Here is an 18053-nt window from a genome sequence, read left to right as displayed (position 1 = left end):
CGGCGCTTCCCCAGTCGACTAAAACCGGATGCACATTTTGTTAAGCCCAATAACACTGTGCAAGACCAATGTTTTTGTTTTGTTTTCGTATTCGTTGTCCTCTCTTCTTCGGCACTCACGCTGTAGCGAACTGGCGAACTTTTGTCACACGCGTGGAGGGGGCGTATTGCTGAAGTTTATTGACCTTGCATTTGCGATCGAGCTTTGGATGAAAATGATAACTAGCTCGCGGGGGGACGGTATCTGTCAATGTTTATTTGCGATTATACTCTGACAAAACTTTTGTGCCGCAACTGGGACGTCCCGTTTGGGCCGAGTATCGCGAAATGATGGAGCAAGTGGAGTAAGTAATTTTTTTTTTCTTGCTGCAGAACTAACAGTATTATGACAGGATTCTTCGTAACTTCATGATGCTGAACTTACAGATGACCTATTTTTTGTTGTTGTTACATGCACGGGCTGTTGCAAGAGGTATTTTCTGTTGCGAACAACTCCGTTTCAGTGCCCAAAATTTGTGCCTTGATTGTCAAGCGTTCGTTGGGACCATTCGATGCCCACTGACGTTTAATTTAACTTTTTGTGGGATCCCCGGGTTCTTCGCACGCGCAATCTGCGTAGTTGATGTCAGAAATTCCATCACGCAGGAAGCAGGATATCCCTGCGAAGGACAACCAATGCACACAAACTCGGGACAAACCCAGCGCAAGTTTTGTGTCCATCGACGTCGACTTGGAATCTGATGTCGACATCAGGCCCCTCGTCACATTCCGTGAGAAGCTCTGTGCAGTACTGCATTCTACCAAATTTCAGGTGACAATGTATATTCTTTCATCCTGTCCGTTTAAAAGAACGCAGTGTCTAGAGTGCCGTCCGACGGCTCTTTAGCTGGCCCTTGCAGTGCCGTCCGACGGCGCTGCAAGCGTATGCTCCCGTGCCGTCCGGCCGGTCCGCTTGAGCGGCTCCTGTACAGAGCTCTCGGCATACGGCCAGCACGAAAGAAACGAAGAGTGCTCAGTTCCTTATGGCGCATCAACCAGCTCAACATCGGACGCTCGCGGGCGGTTATATAAGCAGTTGTGTTAATGTATCCCCCCTGAGCAAGCGAGCCGAAACCAATTTGGTGCAATGTGCGCGTACTCATTCCCACTGGCGACTTAGCACGCCGCGCCACGTCGCGAAGCGATGAGGCGGCCTTCGCTTTTAGTCGCTTTGAGACGGCGGAGCCGATCGCTCGTCCCTCGTCGCGCGACGACATCGCAAAACCGGGTGTAGGAAAAAATGGTCCCGGAAAAAATGGTTCCGGAAAAAATGGTCCTGGAAAAAATGGTCCCGGAAGAAATGGTCCCGGAAAAAACGGTCCCAAATCGAAGGTAGGAAAAAATGGTCCCGGAAAAATCGGTCCCGAAGCCAAGGTACGAAAAAGTCTTGTTCGAGTAAAGCTGGTTAATCGGACCAAGAACGTTTGTCTTGCTAAAATGAACGAGGTATTAAAGAAAAATATAGAAATGTTCAGTTTCTAAAAATACCCGTAGAAAATTGAAGACGGCACCAATCTAAAAATGTAAGCGCTGCGCTAGATTGTTGTCTATAACCAATGTTAAGCGAAAATAAAAATGCAATGGTTGCTTCAAACAAGCAAGCACACGATTATTCGGTCGCCGAAATGTTTGCGCACGGAGGTGTCTGTGCAGCGAAACGGTATCCATACACCGATATGTACGTACACCGAAATATCCGTACCCCGAAATGTCTGCTCCGAAACGTCCTGCACCGATATGCCTTGCACCGAAATGTCCTAGACCCGGGACGACGCTGTGCGCTTCTTTGATGGAGCTCCCACGGCTTTTTGTGCAATTTTCACCGATACTGACGAGAGCGTAGAGCTTCTATGACCTTCCAAACACTGAGATGGCTGTGTTCGACTAAGCTGCTAAACCGACGGTTCCAGGCCTCGCAGTTGCTTGTGCGGTTTTAATCCAATTAATTGCATTAAAATGTTTAATCCGTGCTCAGCTTTACCATCCATCCATCCATCCATCCATCCATCCATCCATCCATCCATCCATCCATCAAAGCGTCCGTGCGTCCGTCTGTCTGTCTACCCAATTTTTTTGTTAGATTTTAGCCTACAAAGGCGTAAATTTCGGCCCCTTATGGGAATATTAAAGCATTCCATCTTTCTCAAACCTTTAGCTAAAACGCAAAGGGACAAAATCAAACCGCAACAAAGTTCAGATCGGACTAACTTGAAGGGAAACACGTTGGCTGGGCCATGGGACCATTTTTTCCTAGATGGTCACTGGGACCATTTTTTCCGGGACCATTTTTTCCGGCGCCATTTTCTCCGGGACCATTTTTTCCGGGACCATTTTTTCCGTTTCCGGCAAAACCGTATAGTTAATCACGGCTGCAGTCACCTGACGTAGTCGGTAAAAAACGTTTGTTTAACATCCGCAATGGAAAACGGCGGCGAGCCGCCGCCCTAGGTCAAAGTTGGCCCGGTCCGCCAAGGCGGGCCCGCTCGGCCGGCAAGCAGCGTTCCGTGCTCGCCGGCTTATTTGGTCAGTGGCTTTAGCGCGTACACATGTACCAATCGACGAACAACGTGGGACTCATCAGTGCGCAGAAACTACTTTGACTTGTAAGGGCAAGCTTCATCTCCGTAGGATGCATAGCGGGACGGTAGCCTGACTTGCAGCCTTGTCGTACCTCTGTCGGCGAGTAGTAAACACCCATAGAGTTTCCACGTGGAGTTCGAAGGTGCCAGAGCTTTTGCGTCTGTGAAAAGAAGTGAACTTTGCGGTCTAGGATACAGGTGTGGTGTGAAAGCAAACGTATTTCGTGCTGTAATAAGATGTTGAAAAGTGTGTGCTTGAGTTCGTTATTTTCGACTCTTCGCGCAACCCGCAATTATTTGGGTACTATTCAAATGAAGTCGCATCATCTCTCGCCGCAAGCGCGAACACCGCCGCATCGCGCGAAACGCGTCGCGCGCCCAACGTGCCCGAGTCACTGGGTGAGCGCGCATTGCACCTTGGTTTCGGCTCGCTTGTTCACAGCTAGGGATACATTTACACAACGTCTTATATAACCACCCGCGAGCGTCCTATCTTGAGCTGACTAGTGCGTCGAAAGAAAGTTCTTTTCTTTCGTATAGATATCTTAAGACGACTGAAGCTCGAAGGCGCGGTACTGGCCGTGCCCGTGTGCTGAAAGCTCCGCCGCTCAAGCGCCGGACTGGCCGGCCGGACGGCATGGGAGCATACGCTTGCAGCGCCGTCGGACGGCACTGCAAGGCCCCGCTAAAGAGCCGTCGGACGGCACTCTAGACACTGCGTTAAAAGAACCATGCACTGCGTAAACTGGTTCGCCATCTCTTACTGGTGGCCTGGAATTTGGCGCGACATTTGAAGTATCCTCATAGCGATCGCGTGCACTTTTTCAGATCGCCATCGTAGCCCTGGTCGTCCTAGATTGCCTTCTAGTCATCACGGAGCTGCTAGTGGAGCTGGAAGTGTTGAAACTGCACGAGCACAGCTCTGTCGCCCCAAAGGCAAGTGTGCGGCGAAAAATTCTCCGCGCTCCTTGGCAGATGATGATGATTATAATGATGAAGTGTGCGACTAGGCTAAATGGCTACGAAAGCTACACGCTGCTTGACAGTCCAAAAGTAGTTTTAATTGCGATGGCATTCACACACATCACTTTGAAAAGGAGCACGGTGATTTTATAACCTGCCGTGAATCCCTCTTTGCGTGTCATGTCAGCATAGGAGAGTGAGAACAACTTTATTAAAACAGATCAGAAGATCATGTGGAAGTGGCTATCCATTCGCGACTATCCAGTCTTGATCGCGACTGCCCTCTCGACTAAAACCCCTTTATCAAGTCCATAGCCGCTGGTCTGGGAGCGAGGGGCGTAAAAGCAGTGTCTCCTGCAGCTCTCGAGGGTTGAAGAAGGGAATAGTAGAGGTGGCAGTCTCTTGGCAACAGGACCTATACTCTCGTACAGAGACAACAAACTTGTGCAACTGTATTGGATTATTTTCAGAAAGTGCCCATGGTCCTATGTGGCCATATAGTGGTGTCACTGCTGTTGCCCAGACACACTCCAATGGAGTTGTGCTGGAACTAGGTGGATTCAGTATTGTATTTCAACTAAACATAGCCACCTCTTGTAACATGTTATAAGTCCATCTACTGGAGTTTTAGGATGTCATGAGGTGGCTTTGTTTAGAATCTTTTTAAATAAAGCTTTTTCTGATCTGATCTGAAATCACGTTACCATAGTAGCTAAGGCGTTCAGCTCCTACGTTGATTTTGGGATTGATTTCTGTTTAATGAGGCTATATACTGACACAAAATTTCAAGGCTGAGACAACTATGTAAAAAGCTTCCATTGTATGTGGAGATATCTCCCAGGAAGTTTCAACCATAACCATTCAGTATAACATATTTTGAATCAATTTTAACCTTTGCACGCACGAGAAATCTCAGAACGGGTACCCGTTCAACATTGGCATCAGCATGACGCATTGAGCGCTGAGCCCCAAAATGACAACGTCAGGGCTCCCGTGACGTAGCCAAGGTGCTGGCTGCCAACAGCACGAAAATGTCATGTTAGTACTTCTTTGAAAAAGAGATTTGGTGCTGTTTAAAGGGGTGCTAACCTGGTAACTCTTCCTTGTTTGAACTGAAAGGCTGGACCTGTCATAGCTATATCAGCTTTCATTTGGCCAGAAAGTACACTTTGTTTATTTATAAATAAATAAATAATTAAGGCGTGTATTTATCTTTCACCCTCTGATTTTTTGGGAGTGTAAAGGGAGGGGGGCATCAAAGGGCACGCCATGAAGCCTGTTCCGGGATGCTGCCACCTATGAGAAGATGTAGAGGGTGCAGTGCCTTTGGCTAGCCTGGTTAAAGTTCGTCGAGAACTCTGGCCTTTACCATTTCCTTTAATTCGACACCCAATTGGATGTACCATTGGATGTATCCTACTTTTCCCTTAACTCCCACTACCTAATCCCTCTCCCCTAGACACCGAAATTCGCTAAAGTGTAACATGGCGTCTTTGTATCCCTTGAACATAAAATAAATGCATGTTACCACCACCACCTAGAGCAAAGCTGGTGGCTGGATTGGTCCCTTAGTCGTCCCCGTTGATAACCTCACACACTTGCCACTGTTTGTCGTTTATGTACTGATGGTAAGAAGGGATGATAGAATCTTGTGTTCAACTTTTGAAAATCATTTGACTCTGTCTGCACAGAAAGGGGGAAAAAAGGCATGACCGAAACTTGAAAAGGGTTTCGGAGGCAGTTTGTTTGCTAACACTTACTCGCTATGGTTCTTGTATATTAAAAAAATCGTGCACCCCTCCGTCTAACGACAACAATGGTTGAACGCGAAGCTTTCTCATGATGGATTCTTTGGTTGGCCAATCCCACACTGCGAGTAAGTGGGACTCTGGAGGTACGCACCCATTCTCTAGAACACCCACAGCAACTCTCGGGTGTGCACTCCGTAGGCCTAACCTTTGGGTTTGGGATGTACGGAGTGAATTGCTACCTTCTGCTTGGCGTTCAGTGAGCACTTTTTTGAGTGAGTGCCAGTTTGTGGTGTTAAACCCCATGATGAGATGTTAGGCCTAACGTCCTAAACCTAAAAAGTGGGAAGCTAGGCCTGACGTCTTGTGGCTAACAGCCTTACAGCACGCAGAGCAGCGCCATTCTCATCCCTCGTCGGCCTGTGGGTAACGACTGTCGATGTTCACCTCGCAACATGATGTTAGGCCTATTTACGTTGCACTGTCGCACGCCTGCGTCACCACTTTCCTCTGCTGCACATCAACCGTTAGCAAAGGGGGCATAACAGAGCTGTTGCCAAGCTTTGCAGGGAAGCGTTTTTTCATTTTGCTACACTTCATGCACAATCATCATCGTCATCAGAGAAAGTTGGTTTTCCAGCAGAGCGTGTTCGCGTTACAGATGCCATCAGTGAGAACACTAACGCTTCACTTTAAAATGCCCTCACTAAATATCCCTAGCTGCTGCTTTCAGAAAACGGCTGAAAGGCAGCATACCCCATATTTCAGGTGTAGTTTCAGAGGTTCAAACAGCGATGTAATTGTTTTTGTTTAAACTGTTTCGCCTTAACCTCACACGACATCGGCGCTATCAAGTGTGTGAGATGGTGGTGGTGCTACATGCACTTTAAGCGTTCAACAACAGCTCGGTTCGGTGCTAGTTGGTGCACCTGAACTGAAAGCATGCCCTGATGAAGTTTATAAGCACAAAAGGCAGGAGAAGCGCAATCCACAAACATGTAAGCGCAACTATCAGCTGACTTCATTTCCTTAGTTTTTTGGAAGGCTGCAAAAAAACAAAAACACACGAGAACATATATGATTAGAACGTTGTTTGGGTTCAGTGCCTGATAGCGTAGTTACGGTGTGGGGAGCCATGTCACATGTCTCAGTCAGCCATTAGTGCTCGTCACAGAGAAGGAAATAACGCTCACACAAAGCTGATGTGCCTCATGTTTATGGTGGGTAGAAAGTGTGTGTAACGAGCTCAGAGCATGACCTTGAGATTAACTATGTCACAATATAAATTATCAGGCACTGAACCCAAACCACGTTTCAATCACTGTCTGTTTTTAATGCATTTTTCTTTTCTTTTTTTAATTTTTATATTGTTTTCTGAAATACTCTGATAATAAAGTCGGTTGATAGTTGTGCTTCCGTGTGCATGGATTCTGTGTTTATCCTGCCTTTTGTGTTTACAAACTCAGTCGGCGCATTGTTTTTGCAGCTACACATTGAGCACAGCAGCATTGCATGCATTCTTTGGCTAGGCACGGCACGGGCGACAGTTCTTTTGATTTTACTATTGTGGCCAGTAGGCTATAGTCTTACGATTCTGCTTGCACTTGTTATCTGAATAACACCGGGCATCATTATTCAGACTCGAAGTCTCAGCCAATCAACGCCAAAGGTGATGCCAAAAAAAAAAGAGTGCCATTTTTATGTAATTATTACAATTAATATTTTTTTTGCAATACACCTCTCTGCCCTTGCAAAGTGATGCCTGAAAAGGAACCCACCAAACAGACGTGCCTCCTTAAAAAAAAAAAGAATACCTAACTACAAAAGAGTTAGTTTTTTGAGCCATCGTGGCTAAATATAACTATTTGAAGAGGGCTAGGTTCCTAAAAAATGAGCGTGAAGGTTGAGGTAAAAAAGTACTGGAGCCTGCACGAGTGAAGCAAGCAAGCAGTGTGGCTAATAATGATAGCGATTGTTTCAGCCAACTGAACCAGATGCGCATTCTTTCTCTGCACACTTAAAAATTGGCACTTTTGTATTCTTTGTCCATTATTCTCTCGAGGTGCATTGTTGGGGTTACACCAGCATCCCCCTCCTACTGTCCCACAGTTTGGCAGATGGCTTTTGGCAGGTACCAATATGAAGGGCTGCAAGCTGCATATTTCGGAGAAAGAGCGAAACAATAAACTTTATTTAAGATTTTGGAACAAAGAGCTTTTAAAGCCAGAGGGTTAGATTTGGAATGCCACAGACTCGCTGTGCAATTTTCCGCACCCCTTTTCCGCTTGCAGGTCATCCACTCACTGAGCATCTTCATCCTGAGCCTCTTCCTGGTGGAAATTGTGGTCAAGCTGTATGCCTACCGGCTGCGCTTCTTCTCGCACAAGCTGGAGGTGTTTGATGCCGTGGTGGTCATCATCTCCTTCGCCCTGGACGTGGCGTTCAGGGATCCCGAGTCGGCTGCCAACGGAGCCGGCCTCATCATCGTCTTGCGACTGTGGCGCGTGGCACGCCTGCTCAATGGTCAGTGCGCTCGCATCTCTGTCCGCCTGCGATGTTTGTGGCTGGAGGTTGAGTCAGTGTGGGCGTGAGTACGGCTTATAGATGGTATTCGCTGAAAAGTTCAGCTGTCAATTTCTTAGCTTGGCAACACTGGAAACGGCCACGGACATGGCCGAAGCACCACAGACATGGCGCAGCTTGTGCCACTGCGCCTGCATGTCGCCGGGAAAAAAAAAGAACACCGGCGTGCGTCGTCTGCTCCGTTTCAACCCGATTCTCAACTGTGGTGTCAACAGAGATGTTACTAATCGCTTCTAAATTCAACTACAATTTTTATGGCTTAGGTTAGTCTTGTTGTTTTAAATGATTGATTGATTGATTTTGATTGATTGATTGATTGTGGGGTTTAACGCGCCGACGCAACGCAGGCGATGAGGCGCGCCGTAGTGGAGGGCTCCAGATTAATTTTGACCACCTGGGGATCTTTATCGTGCGCCGAAATCTCGTACACACGGGCGTTGTTGCTTTTCGCCTCCATCAGAAAAGCGGCCGCCGCGGCCGGGAATCGAACCCGCGACCTCGTGCTCAGCAGCGCAACGCCTTAGCCACTGAGCCACCGCGGCGGGTTTGTTGTTTAAATGATTTCTTTGTGTGCGTTCGGTCATGTTATGTTATGTTTAGGTTAGGTTGCCATTCTTTACGTTATCTAGAGCGATGTAGTGCCAGACCAGGCAATTTTGTTACAAAACGCCAGTGGACGTCGATATAGTGGAGTGCTTATAATAGCGTCAGATGGCACTCTAGACACGGCCTTCACAAAAAAGTGACATCAGGGTCTCTGGTTTCTTTTTTCCACGATTGTAACATTCTTTTCTTCTTCCTCCCTGCAGGTATCGTGCTCACAGTCAAGACGCAGGCAGAGCGGCAACTCATGCGGGAGTCCAAGCTACGTGAGAAGCTCATGGAGGATCTCCTCAAGAATCGCGACTACAGCAACGCCCTGGAGCAAGAGATAACATCTCTGAGAGAACTCCTGCGCAGCCATGGAATCACTGAGCTCCCACCGACTGTGGTTGTCCAGGCATCATGCTTAACTTCCGATGATAACCAGGAATTGAGCACAAACAACTGAAATGGTCATGTTACTCGGTGACACCCGGAACTCATAGTGCGGACTGCACAGTGTTGCTCGGCAACTCGTCAGTGCGTATCCAGGGAGGTGCGTTGTGCTTCAGGCACTATGACTGAGTATTTGCAGGCCCGTGCAGAGGTGTGCATAAAATGCAGGGGAATGTTACAGGCCTCCTCAAGTATGTGATCCCACATGGACTAACGAGAGCAGTGGGATTCCCAGGGATATCATTCGAGAGAAGGAAAAAATGTCGTAGGATGTTGGCTTGAGCAACAACTTTCTCGAGTGCAGAGGTCTGGCATGAAGGCGTGTGCTTATGCACATTTGATCGATGTTTAAGATTTCTCTGTTTCTGTTTTGGTCAGTCATTGAGGCCTCCAGAGCCAGTTTTAGAAGTACGAAGTGTTCGAACAAGCCAAAGGGGAGGTTTTGATCTGCAGTAAAACCTATATTTGCTGTATAAGCAGATCTGGTGAAAAAATGAGTTAGGGCTTTGGTCAGTCAGTGACTCACGGACGGTGGAAATGAACTCTAAAGGTTGCACGGAGGTTTATTTGAGAACACCAAGCAGTTGAAAGTGGTGTTTCAGCGTGTAAACTATTTATCATGCCTTGAGCGTGTTTTGCTGTTTTTCATTCTTTGTTTACACTTAGCTGCCAAGCAGAAAACTGCCCTGTACAAGTTTTTGCTTCCAGTGTGTACTTACCTCTTGTTGCGGAATTCAGCAACTGATCAGTTGCACGAGCGTGAATGGCCCTTCCCAGTGTTCCGGTGTTACTCGCCCAGATATGTTTGCTTCAGTAGCCTAAAATAACTTGTTTACTGAAATTTCCAAACGTTTGGATGTCTAAGCCTTGTACGAAATAGCGTTTCACCGACCTTCATTCGGTGGCATGGTATATGGATGGGAAGTTCCGCCCTTTTGGTTTTGCTGCATCAGTTTTGATGCTTAGGATCGTGACAGTGAGTGTGTGCTGGTGATGGGGGACTTTGGTGTCGCATCCACCATCACAGATGAGGTTGTGCTTCAACAACTGCGATTTCCTGACTGCAATTTGTAGCGGCAGGTACACAGTGCGTTTTGCACATTTTAAATGTTTGGTAGGTCAGATGAAAAGAGCACAGAAAAGGATTTTCCGAGCTTTATTTAGAGAACTCAACTGGGGCAATATTGGCGTTTTTTTACGATGAACAAGCACCCTGATACGATTGTTTTATCAAGTGCTGCTTGTTACCACAGGAAGAGAAGGGTAACAAGGTTGTTATATAGTAGGCAAATGTATGTAGCTTTTAACACCTGTTAGGTATTGCTTAGGAGTTTGTAGTTGTGGTTACACTGCATGTGTTGCAACTGTGGCACCAAATGCTTCTTATACTCGACAGTTGCTGTCTCCTGCAAGCAATACTCCAGCAACAGGGTGATACATACAGTACCACCATGGCATTGTAGCTTTGCTGTGGTGGCGACGTTCTTTTAAGTTATGGGCAAAAAAAAGTCCGTTTCTAGCACAGAGCTGTGCATACTTGACACCAAATTGTAGTCTGGTATTCTTTTAAACTTGCAGAAAGGCTGGTTGTGCGGGAAATGCATTCGATTTGCATTGGATGTGCGGAGAATTTAGGCACAACTTGAAGCCAGCTTACAACTTGTGCAGCTTGCTTTTGCTATGTTTACGGTTCAGGGTGTGTTTTCTGCGACTTATACAATGGTGCAAATGCCCTTGCTGGCTAGACGCGAGTGCCTTCCCTATTTTGTATTCGGTAAACTGGGAGCAGTTTCCTCTGACAAAATCTCGTGTCTGGTAAACTACTATAGGGACGTTTAAGGAAACATTTCCTGCTTCATTTGAGATTCTAAGAATGTTGTGATATCTTATTTTTTACACGTGTTACCTATTTCAAGGAACTCCCCTGTTTTCCTGTGCCTTAAACACAATTCTAAGCTGGACTTGCAGGGCATGAGTAGTGTGTGATGTACAACTGCCTGTTTGTTATTTGGTATACTACCTATGCTGTATTTTTCAATGGTATTTCTCGAACATGTTTTTGTAATGTTGTCTCCTTGTTATTTTTAATTGCCACAATACACGTTACTTAATATCAGTGATGCCGCTCTTTTTTGTTGCGGCAATTGGAACAGAACATTGCGGTCTTGTGTTCTGTCTATCGAAAATTTTCTCGGAGGTCAGTCAGTATTTATTCACAAATACTGCCAAAAAAGGTTTTCTTTTCTTTTAGGAGACTTCAAATTTCACGCAGGTGAAAGCACACGTGCTTTGTGTGTGTGTGTGTGTGTGCATGCTAGTCTGCTTTCAAGCAAGCACACAAAGTCACACAGGGGGCCTTAGCATATCTTAACTATAGTGCCAGCATTGCCAAGGCTTTATGTTATATTCGCAAAAAGTGCTTTTGCACTAAAGATGCACTTCTCAAGTGGACACACTTATTTGTTTGTGTAATCATTTATTTTGATGGTCAAGCAGCCTTGGCATTCAACATAGCGGCGTTTTTAATATAATAGCAGCAACGCAACTAGTGTAGGAACCCAAAGAAATCAAACTTTGCAAAGAGCTAAATTGAAAAGGTGGTGGGGCTCCATCACTGTCAGTGCAAACCAAAATTCGTTGAATGACACACAAAAAAAAAACCAGCACAACTTCTGAACTCCATCAAATAGCAGCATCCTCGTTGCACAAATAAAATCAGAAGCCACACATAAAAGGGAATAAACAGGTAACTAAAATACAAAACTATAATGACTAAATCTGGTCTCAATTAAGACACAGTTTGCAAACTAGTTTTTAGTTTTTAAAGCTAGCAGGCAGTACAACTGTATTTTGTCTTGCAAAATAAAATGGAGCTACAAGGTGACAGCAAAAATTGGACGGCAACTGCATAAAAGGTAGTGCAAATTTGTTGACATTGTTTCAACGTTGAAGAAAGGAGGATGAGCAACTGCAGTCACTGGTGAGTGGGCATCATGTGGCACAGCATCAGTTTAGAGCGCACTTAGTTAATACACAATGGGTTGTATTCAAAATCATGGCACTCGAGAAGAATGTCCAGTTGAAATGCTTGTGACCAATGAATAAGACGGAACGTTTTTTTAAGAGCCAAACATGCAAGTTGCAAGCTCACCGAGTTGGTTACCCAACTCAAAGAGCAAACTCGTCACAAGAGTTGTTTGTTTTCACTGATGAGAAACTTAAGGGCTGCATAGTATTGAGACGGCAGAATAGTATCAGGTGGTCACCATTCAAAGGAACAGAGCGAAGAAGCCTAATTAGTTTTTGATAATAAATTATTTTTAAACGTGACCAACAAAGTAGCTATGGGGCTGGCGAATGCTAACACTAAACTAGTAAAGCACTGCAAAGATTGTCACAATTGGAGCTGACAAGTTGTACACACATTTTTTACTGGAGTGTGTAACGAAAAAAAAAAGTGTGTGTGGTAAAAAATCTGCAGGGCCTTCATCTGCAGATATTCACTTCATCTTTTGTACTGAAACCACTGACCAAAGTAACAGCGTTGAAAGCTAGTTAACATATACTAGTTAAAAAACTAGAGCGGTGATTGTTTTTCTCGGTGGCCACAGCAGCCAGAACCTGCAAGCGCTTGAAAAAAAAAAAGTAAACACAGTAAAAAAATTGCACAAAGCCGAGCAAATTTACCCGTGGCACCAAGTAATATTCATTAAAATTTTGTTCAAAAAAGTGTGCAAGAACCATCATGTGAGGACAAAAACAAGTGAAAGCAAGACGAAAATGACAAAAAAATTGAGCCAGTCATTAGGCAGTTCAGAAGACAGCAACAGTTCTATGGTAGCACTCTTGCCACTTCATCATTTCGTGCTTTTTACAATGGCACTCCCAGGAGGGCTAAATCAGCTGAAAAACTGAGCACATTTGAGAAAAACAGAAGTGTGGGTGGAGGGGGGGGGGGGGGGGGAGAACAGAAGCAGCAGCTTCAGCAATGAAACTGAGGACGCTGTGCTGACAGGGACACTAAAGTACAAAACAAGTTAGTCAACATCGATATATTGCAGCACTGGAAAGATAACATATGTACCACTCGGGGCCAGCTGCAGTTTGGTGAACACAGGAAACGTCAAAAGCGTGCAAGTGGATTTAGCTGCGCCATACGCTTTTTTCACACTGTAATTTGCAAAATCACAAATTAGGAATGGTGACACGGGACTAGTGGGGCTTGCTCAAGTGTTTCTCTAAAAGGAATAGTAAGGTAAAACCAGTAAACCAAACGTAAAACAAACGTATCTGCGAGCGAGTTCAAATGCTAACACACACGCATGCACGACAGCCAGTAGTGAATGCCACGAGGCTCTTAATTAGAGCAGTTGATCACATGACCAATCCAGCCATCAATCACCACGTGTGGGTATTTTCTACACCTTATACTCAGTGGTACCACCACACTGTGTAGGCTAACTTGGTAAGCGGTTGCTCAACCTAACTTGTAACTGTCTGTTTTGCATTAAAAAAAAGAGCTGCGGGAAACAAGAGAGGAATAGCCAGCTTTTATAATTATTTCTAAACGAATGAAGCACCGTTTGTCATTGAACAATTGGCACAAGAGCTACAAAGGTTGCGGTCTTCCTGTTAAACAAAAACAGAGTTATACAGCCTTTACTGTCCCTTTAACAGGACTGACTAGGTATTGAGATGTTTGTATGAGCGTTGTGCTTACTACTGTGAACATACCGCAGCACAAGAATGAATGCACATACACATGTGCTGCTTCTCATTGTTGCACACGGTGCACCTATCTGAATGTTTCCTGCCTACATAAAATATGGCCTCGAGAAAAAGCACTGCTGAAGGCCACGCCTTCTCAGACATGTCGTAATACGCGTACGTTATTGAAAATAAATCCACTCAGACAAGCACGTATTCTCAGAATTTTGCACTACAATTATTAAACTTGTTACACAAACTTCAGCGTTGTTTTGTTTTGTCACCATGTTAATTTCACTTTATCGTAAGTGCTAAATGCATTTACTTACCATGTGTTACTGTATGCTATGCTGCGGGGCACAATTACGCGTGTTGGAATTTTTTGCAGTCATTACTATCTTCAAGCAAAAGTAGCGACAGTCTAACACAATCAAGGGGTCACACATGCTCAGTTCAGGCAAACGAAAACTGCATCCTTTGAGTGTAAACGTAGAAAACTATCGCGCCTAGAGATAGCGCTACAGTTCACCACACAAAGCCATTTTTCAGTGGTGTCACAAAAGCGGTCAAACACAACAAGCGATTCCATGCACACACCACAAGCTGCATCCCCAGGGAAATACTACTTTACTTCTAAAATGGAACTACTACTATATTTTCTCAGTTCTAAGCCTCCTCCACTTCCTCACTTTGGCGGGGAAAAAAAAAAAAAAACTTCCAGAAACGTTGAAATTTCAGGTCAATTTGTTTAGAACCTGAGCAACCCTCCCCATTTTACGCATCTCCAATTAAATAAAAAGAAAGGATGCTAAGAATCGAGAAAGTACGGTGGCACCCAATGATCTGTCAGGTAACTTTATAGGAAGTGCACTATTCCTAGGAGAATAATTCTAGCAAATACCTGCAGCGTGCCACAGATTACATCAATACTTTTATCTCTGGCATCTCTGAATGACAATCACAGAGCACTCAGACAATACTAGCACTTGGTATTGGATTGCTTTTGTAACAACCTATTCAAGGCTATAAAATGCAAAGGTACACGTCCACTGGATGTAGTGTAGTAGATCTGTTGCACATCAAATATACACATTTCAGTACGACGACAAGGAAGCCATGTACAAGCGTTCTTCAGATAGTTCCAATGATTACATTCAATGTGTTGGTACGGGTGCATGATCACAGTTGTCTTTGTTCCAGTCAAGTTACTGCAGGTTATGATAAAACTGAAGTCTATAGACAATCACGGCGATCAGCGGCTTTTCTTTTATGAGATGTGGATGAGAAGGAAATACACACGCATCAACATAATCAGATCTTAGTGACGTAGAATCATTCCCAGAAAAATACGTTTACAGATACGACTCCGATCATGAACGTAAATTGAAAATAAAAAATGCTCGTCAAACATTTGTTTCCATTATTTGTAATAAATCTACGAAATCAGTCTTTATACTTGGAACGTTCGCATTTCAACAAAGCCTTAAATATACGATATTTCTGAAATAAGCACCTGTGGCAGACGAATTAGCCTACCAAAATAACCCAACCTTGTGAAACAATTCGTAAAATCATCCCTCAAGGTGCAAAATCGCCGAAACTAAACAACCATAGCGTCATACAATGTCTCCACATAGACCACATTCACGCTTCAGCTCGCGTCTTGCACACATACATACAAATCTAGAACAGTGCACCAGCCCTTTTCTATGGGTACAGCACAGCAAAGACTGCTTGCTTTGTTTTTTGCACACCTAGAGGGCTCTCCCAAAACTTTTTTTTCCCTTCATGACTTTGCCCCAGAATTTCCCGCGGGTTAATGCATAATAACAGCCAGTCCTCTAAAAGCGCACAAATGTACTCTAATAAGCAGGTGTTTTTACTGTGCTGCATAAATCTTGGTAACCTTGATACGAAATTAACATAATTGGTGTTTTTTCTCTCTCCACTGCCATTACCACCAAAATAAAATTCCCCGGCATGACGCGATACACTTCCCGTATGTAACAAACACAAATTTGACCTATGTGAGTCAAACAACAACATGGTAATGATGATGAGTTCACAATGCTCCCACTCAGAAAATACCAGCTCTGGATGGCTTGCACAATACAATACGCGTTGAACAGATCACAGTTGAGGACTCCAGCTCTACAGGGTTCACCTTGGTGGATTCATTTTTTTCCACTCGATCGTGGCGAAAAATGGGTGGCGTTTGACATCCTCGGTGCCGGTAGGGCCGTAGCCAAGCCGTTGATGAGCAGAATAGGCCAGGAGCTTAAAGAAAGACAAAAGGCGACCCACTATCACCAAACTGCGCTGTAAACCTAGAATAAATACGGAAAACTTAAGCCGCGCTAAGCCAATCATGGCATGCGCTTACCAGGAAAAATGTCGAAAAGGCCAGAATAAGAAAACAGAAGTAAAATTGGCTTTGACGGATACACTCTTGCCTCTGTGAAGTGACCAGTTCTCGTTCCTTGCTTGTCTGTTCAGACAAACTTAGTGTTGCAGCGGGTTTGAATTGTGTTATGCAGTCAAACATGGATATATCCAACATGGATACACAAATTATTGTCTATATCAAACTGTCTGAACATCCCCTTTGAAATATTATGCAGAAGAATAGCGCTTTCGCACGCGTGTATCGAACTCCCGATCAGGGGCACATTCGATATATTGAATGCCGAGCCTCAAGTGCCCCTGCAAGTGTGCTTCTCCTGACCAGGGGAGTTGCGATGATGATGACTTCTTGCGGGCTCTGCTGCGCTTGGTGATGAGGAGGCGGCAATGCGCCGCTTCGACGGCCTTAACACCTGCCAAGTCCGTTCGATTCACCCTGCACCTCTTGAACCAGTTCACAGCAGTGCAAAGCAGGTTCCGCCATCCTAGATAATCTGCGAAACCAGACCTGCCCTTTTTTTGTCTGCTTCTGCACCTCCTCTGACAGGAACGCAGGCAAAGCCAAGAACTTGTCCTGCACCCGTCAGCACCATCGGTGAATCGAACGGTGAGGTTCAGGTGCTGCGAGCTGCACCACTGAAACGAATGGCAAAGTGTTGCACCGCCTGAACTGGTTTACGTGATGCAGGCGAATCGAACGGACCCGCTGCTCGGTCGCTAGCATGGGGGGCAGCCGCAAGGCAGCGATAGCACAAGGAATGATTGGGTGCGAAAAGCAATTAGGAGGAGGGGAAACTGACCAGAAGCACTCGGTTTTTGGCATTTTTTCAACATGTTTGAGCAGTTACTAGTGGCAGCCTATGGAGGGGGACCGATGCGGCGTGGTGCGTGTTTGTTTTTTCCATGGCACGCGTTCTGGAGCCATGCCCCCCCCCCACACGCACGCACGCACGCACGCACGCACGCACGCGCGCGCACACACACACACACACACACACACACACACACACACACACTCACAGCACACACACACATAAAAAAAAAAGAATTTAAATTAGCAACAAAACCGGACATTATCTGACTGGTACAGGCTGGTGAAATAATGCCGGCTTCAGAGGTATTTTAAATTTCTCGCAGAATGTTTGAGCGCACTGCTGTGCATAAAATCTGACTTAAAGGCGAAGGCGAGAAGGCCACGGCCCGGCCATGGCCCGGCCAATCCAGGCCATGTCGTGTACAAAGCGTCTTCGTTGCGCGCCTCCAGACGAGAGGTGTTCGGATACTGAAGATGATGGTGCTGAGTGTCTCGAGAGTGCATTTTGACAGCTGTCAGCACTCCCTTGCCACATTCCGATTGATTGATTATGAGGTTTAATGCGCCGACGCTGTACAGGCAATGAGGTGCACCATAGTAGAGGGTTCTGGATTAATTTTGACCACCTGGGGATATTTAATGTGCGTCGAAATCTCGAACACACAAGCGGGGGGGGGGGGGGGGGGGGGGGGGACGTTTTCGCTTTTTGCCCCCATCAGAAAAGCGGCCGCGGGGTGGCTTCAACCCCAATGCCGCGGCAACTTTAACCTTCAACGCCACCCTTCCGAATGACACAACGGCAAACGATTTCGTAGGTGCTGATGACGATGTGCAGGCTGCGGTGGGCATCACCGATGCCAAAGAAGCGGACCCTACTCGCGGCCTTGACAACGTCTCCAAGCACCTACTATAGCCATGCTTGCGTCAGTGTTCAGGTTCGCCAATTTTGTGGCACAGTGCACAGTGTGTGGCTACAGTGTACAATGCCGGGTTTTCTCATTTGAACAGCATTAGCAAACTTTAAGACAGTTTAGTGAACTAGTGAACTTCGCAGGCTATTTTCACGTTAAATACAGCGTGGGAGTCGTCACACTGTGGTTCGAATTTTCCGTGCTGTGAAGAACAAATCGGCAAGCTACTGCTTGTCACAATCTCAGAACGCATTCACAAATGTGCAGAG

At 45.6% G+C, this 18053-nt stretch overlaps 2 protein-coding genes and 1 long non-coding RNA gene across 4 annotated transcripts in view; 1 reads left to right on the top strand and 2 right to left on the bottom strand.

Moving 5' to 3' along the window:
- LOC144145730 (uncharacterized) overlaps nucleotides 1–18053 on the bottom strand; it is a 206048-nt gene that overhangs the window by 24932 nt on the left and 163063 nt on the right. The window lies entirely within an intron of this gene.
- Nucleotides 93–11019, top strand: LOC144145726 (voltage-gated hydrogen channel 1-like). The gene is made up of 5 exons (XM_077677425.1): nucleotides 93–343; nucleotides 645–810; nucleotides 3446–3553; nucleotides 7620–7851; nucleotides 8721–11019. The coding sequence occupies exons 1-5, from the start codon at nucleotides 327–329 to the stop codon at nucleotides 8960–8962; spliced, it is 765 nt and encodes a 254-aa protein (XP_077533551.1). The 5' UTR covers nucleotides 93–326; the 3' UTR covers nucleotides 8963–11019.
- LOC144145724 (ribosomal protein S6 kinase-like 1) overlaps nucleotides 11406–18053 on the bottom strand; it is a 37419-nt gene continuing 30771 nt past the window's right edge. For both annotated transcript variants that reach the window (XM_077677422.1, XM_077677423.1), the window contains exon 15: nucleotides 11406–15933. In XM_077677422.1, the coding sequence (XP_077533548.1) occupies nucleotides 15817–15933 (117 nt within the window). In that variant the 3' untranslated portion in view covers nucleotides 11406–15816. The remainder of the gene's footprint in view (nucleotides 15934–18053) is intronic.

The sequence above is a fragment of the Haemaphysalis longicornis genome, unplaced genomic scaffold (genome assembly GCF_048455015.1).
Source record: "Haemaphysalis longicornis isolate Haplotype H1 unplaced genomic scaffold, Haemaphysalis longicornis Haplotype H1 scaffold_7, whole genome shotgun sequence".
NCBI lineage: Eukaryota > Metazoa > Arthropoda > Arachnida > Ixodida > Ixodidae > Haemaphysalis > Haemaphysalis longicornis.
The sequence above is the reverse complement of the archived record's forward strand: the minus strand, read 5'-3'. Positions and strand labels throughout refer to the sequence as shown.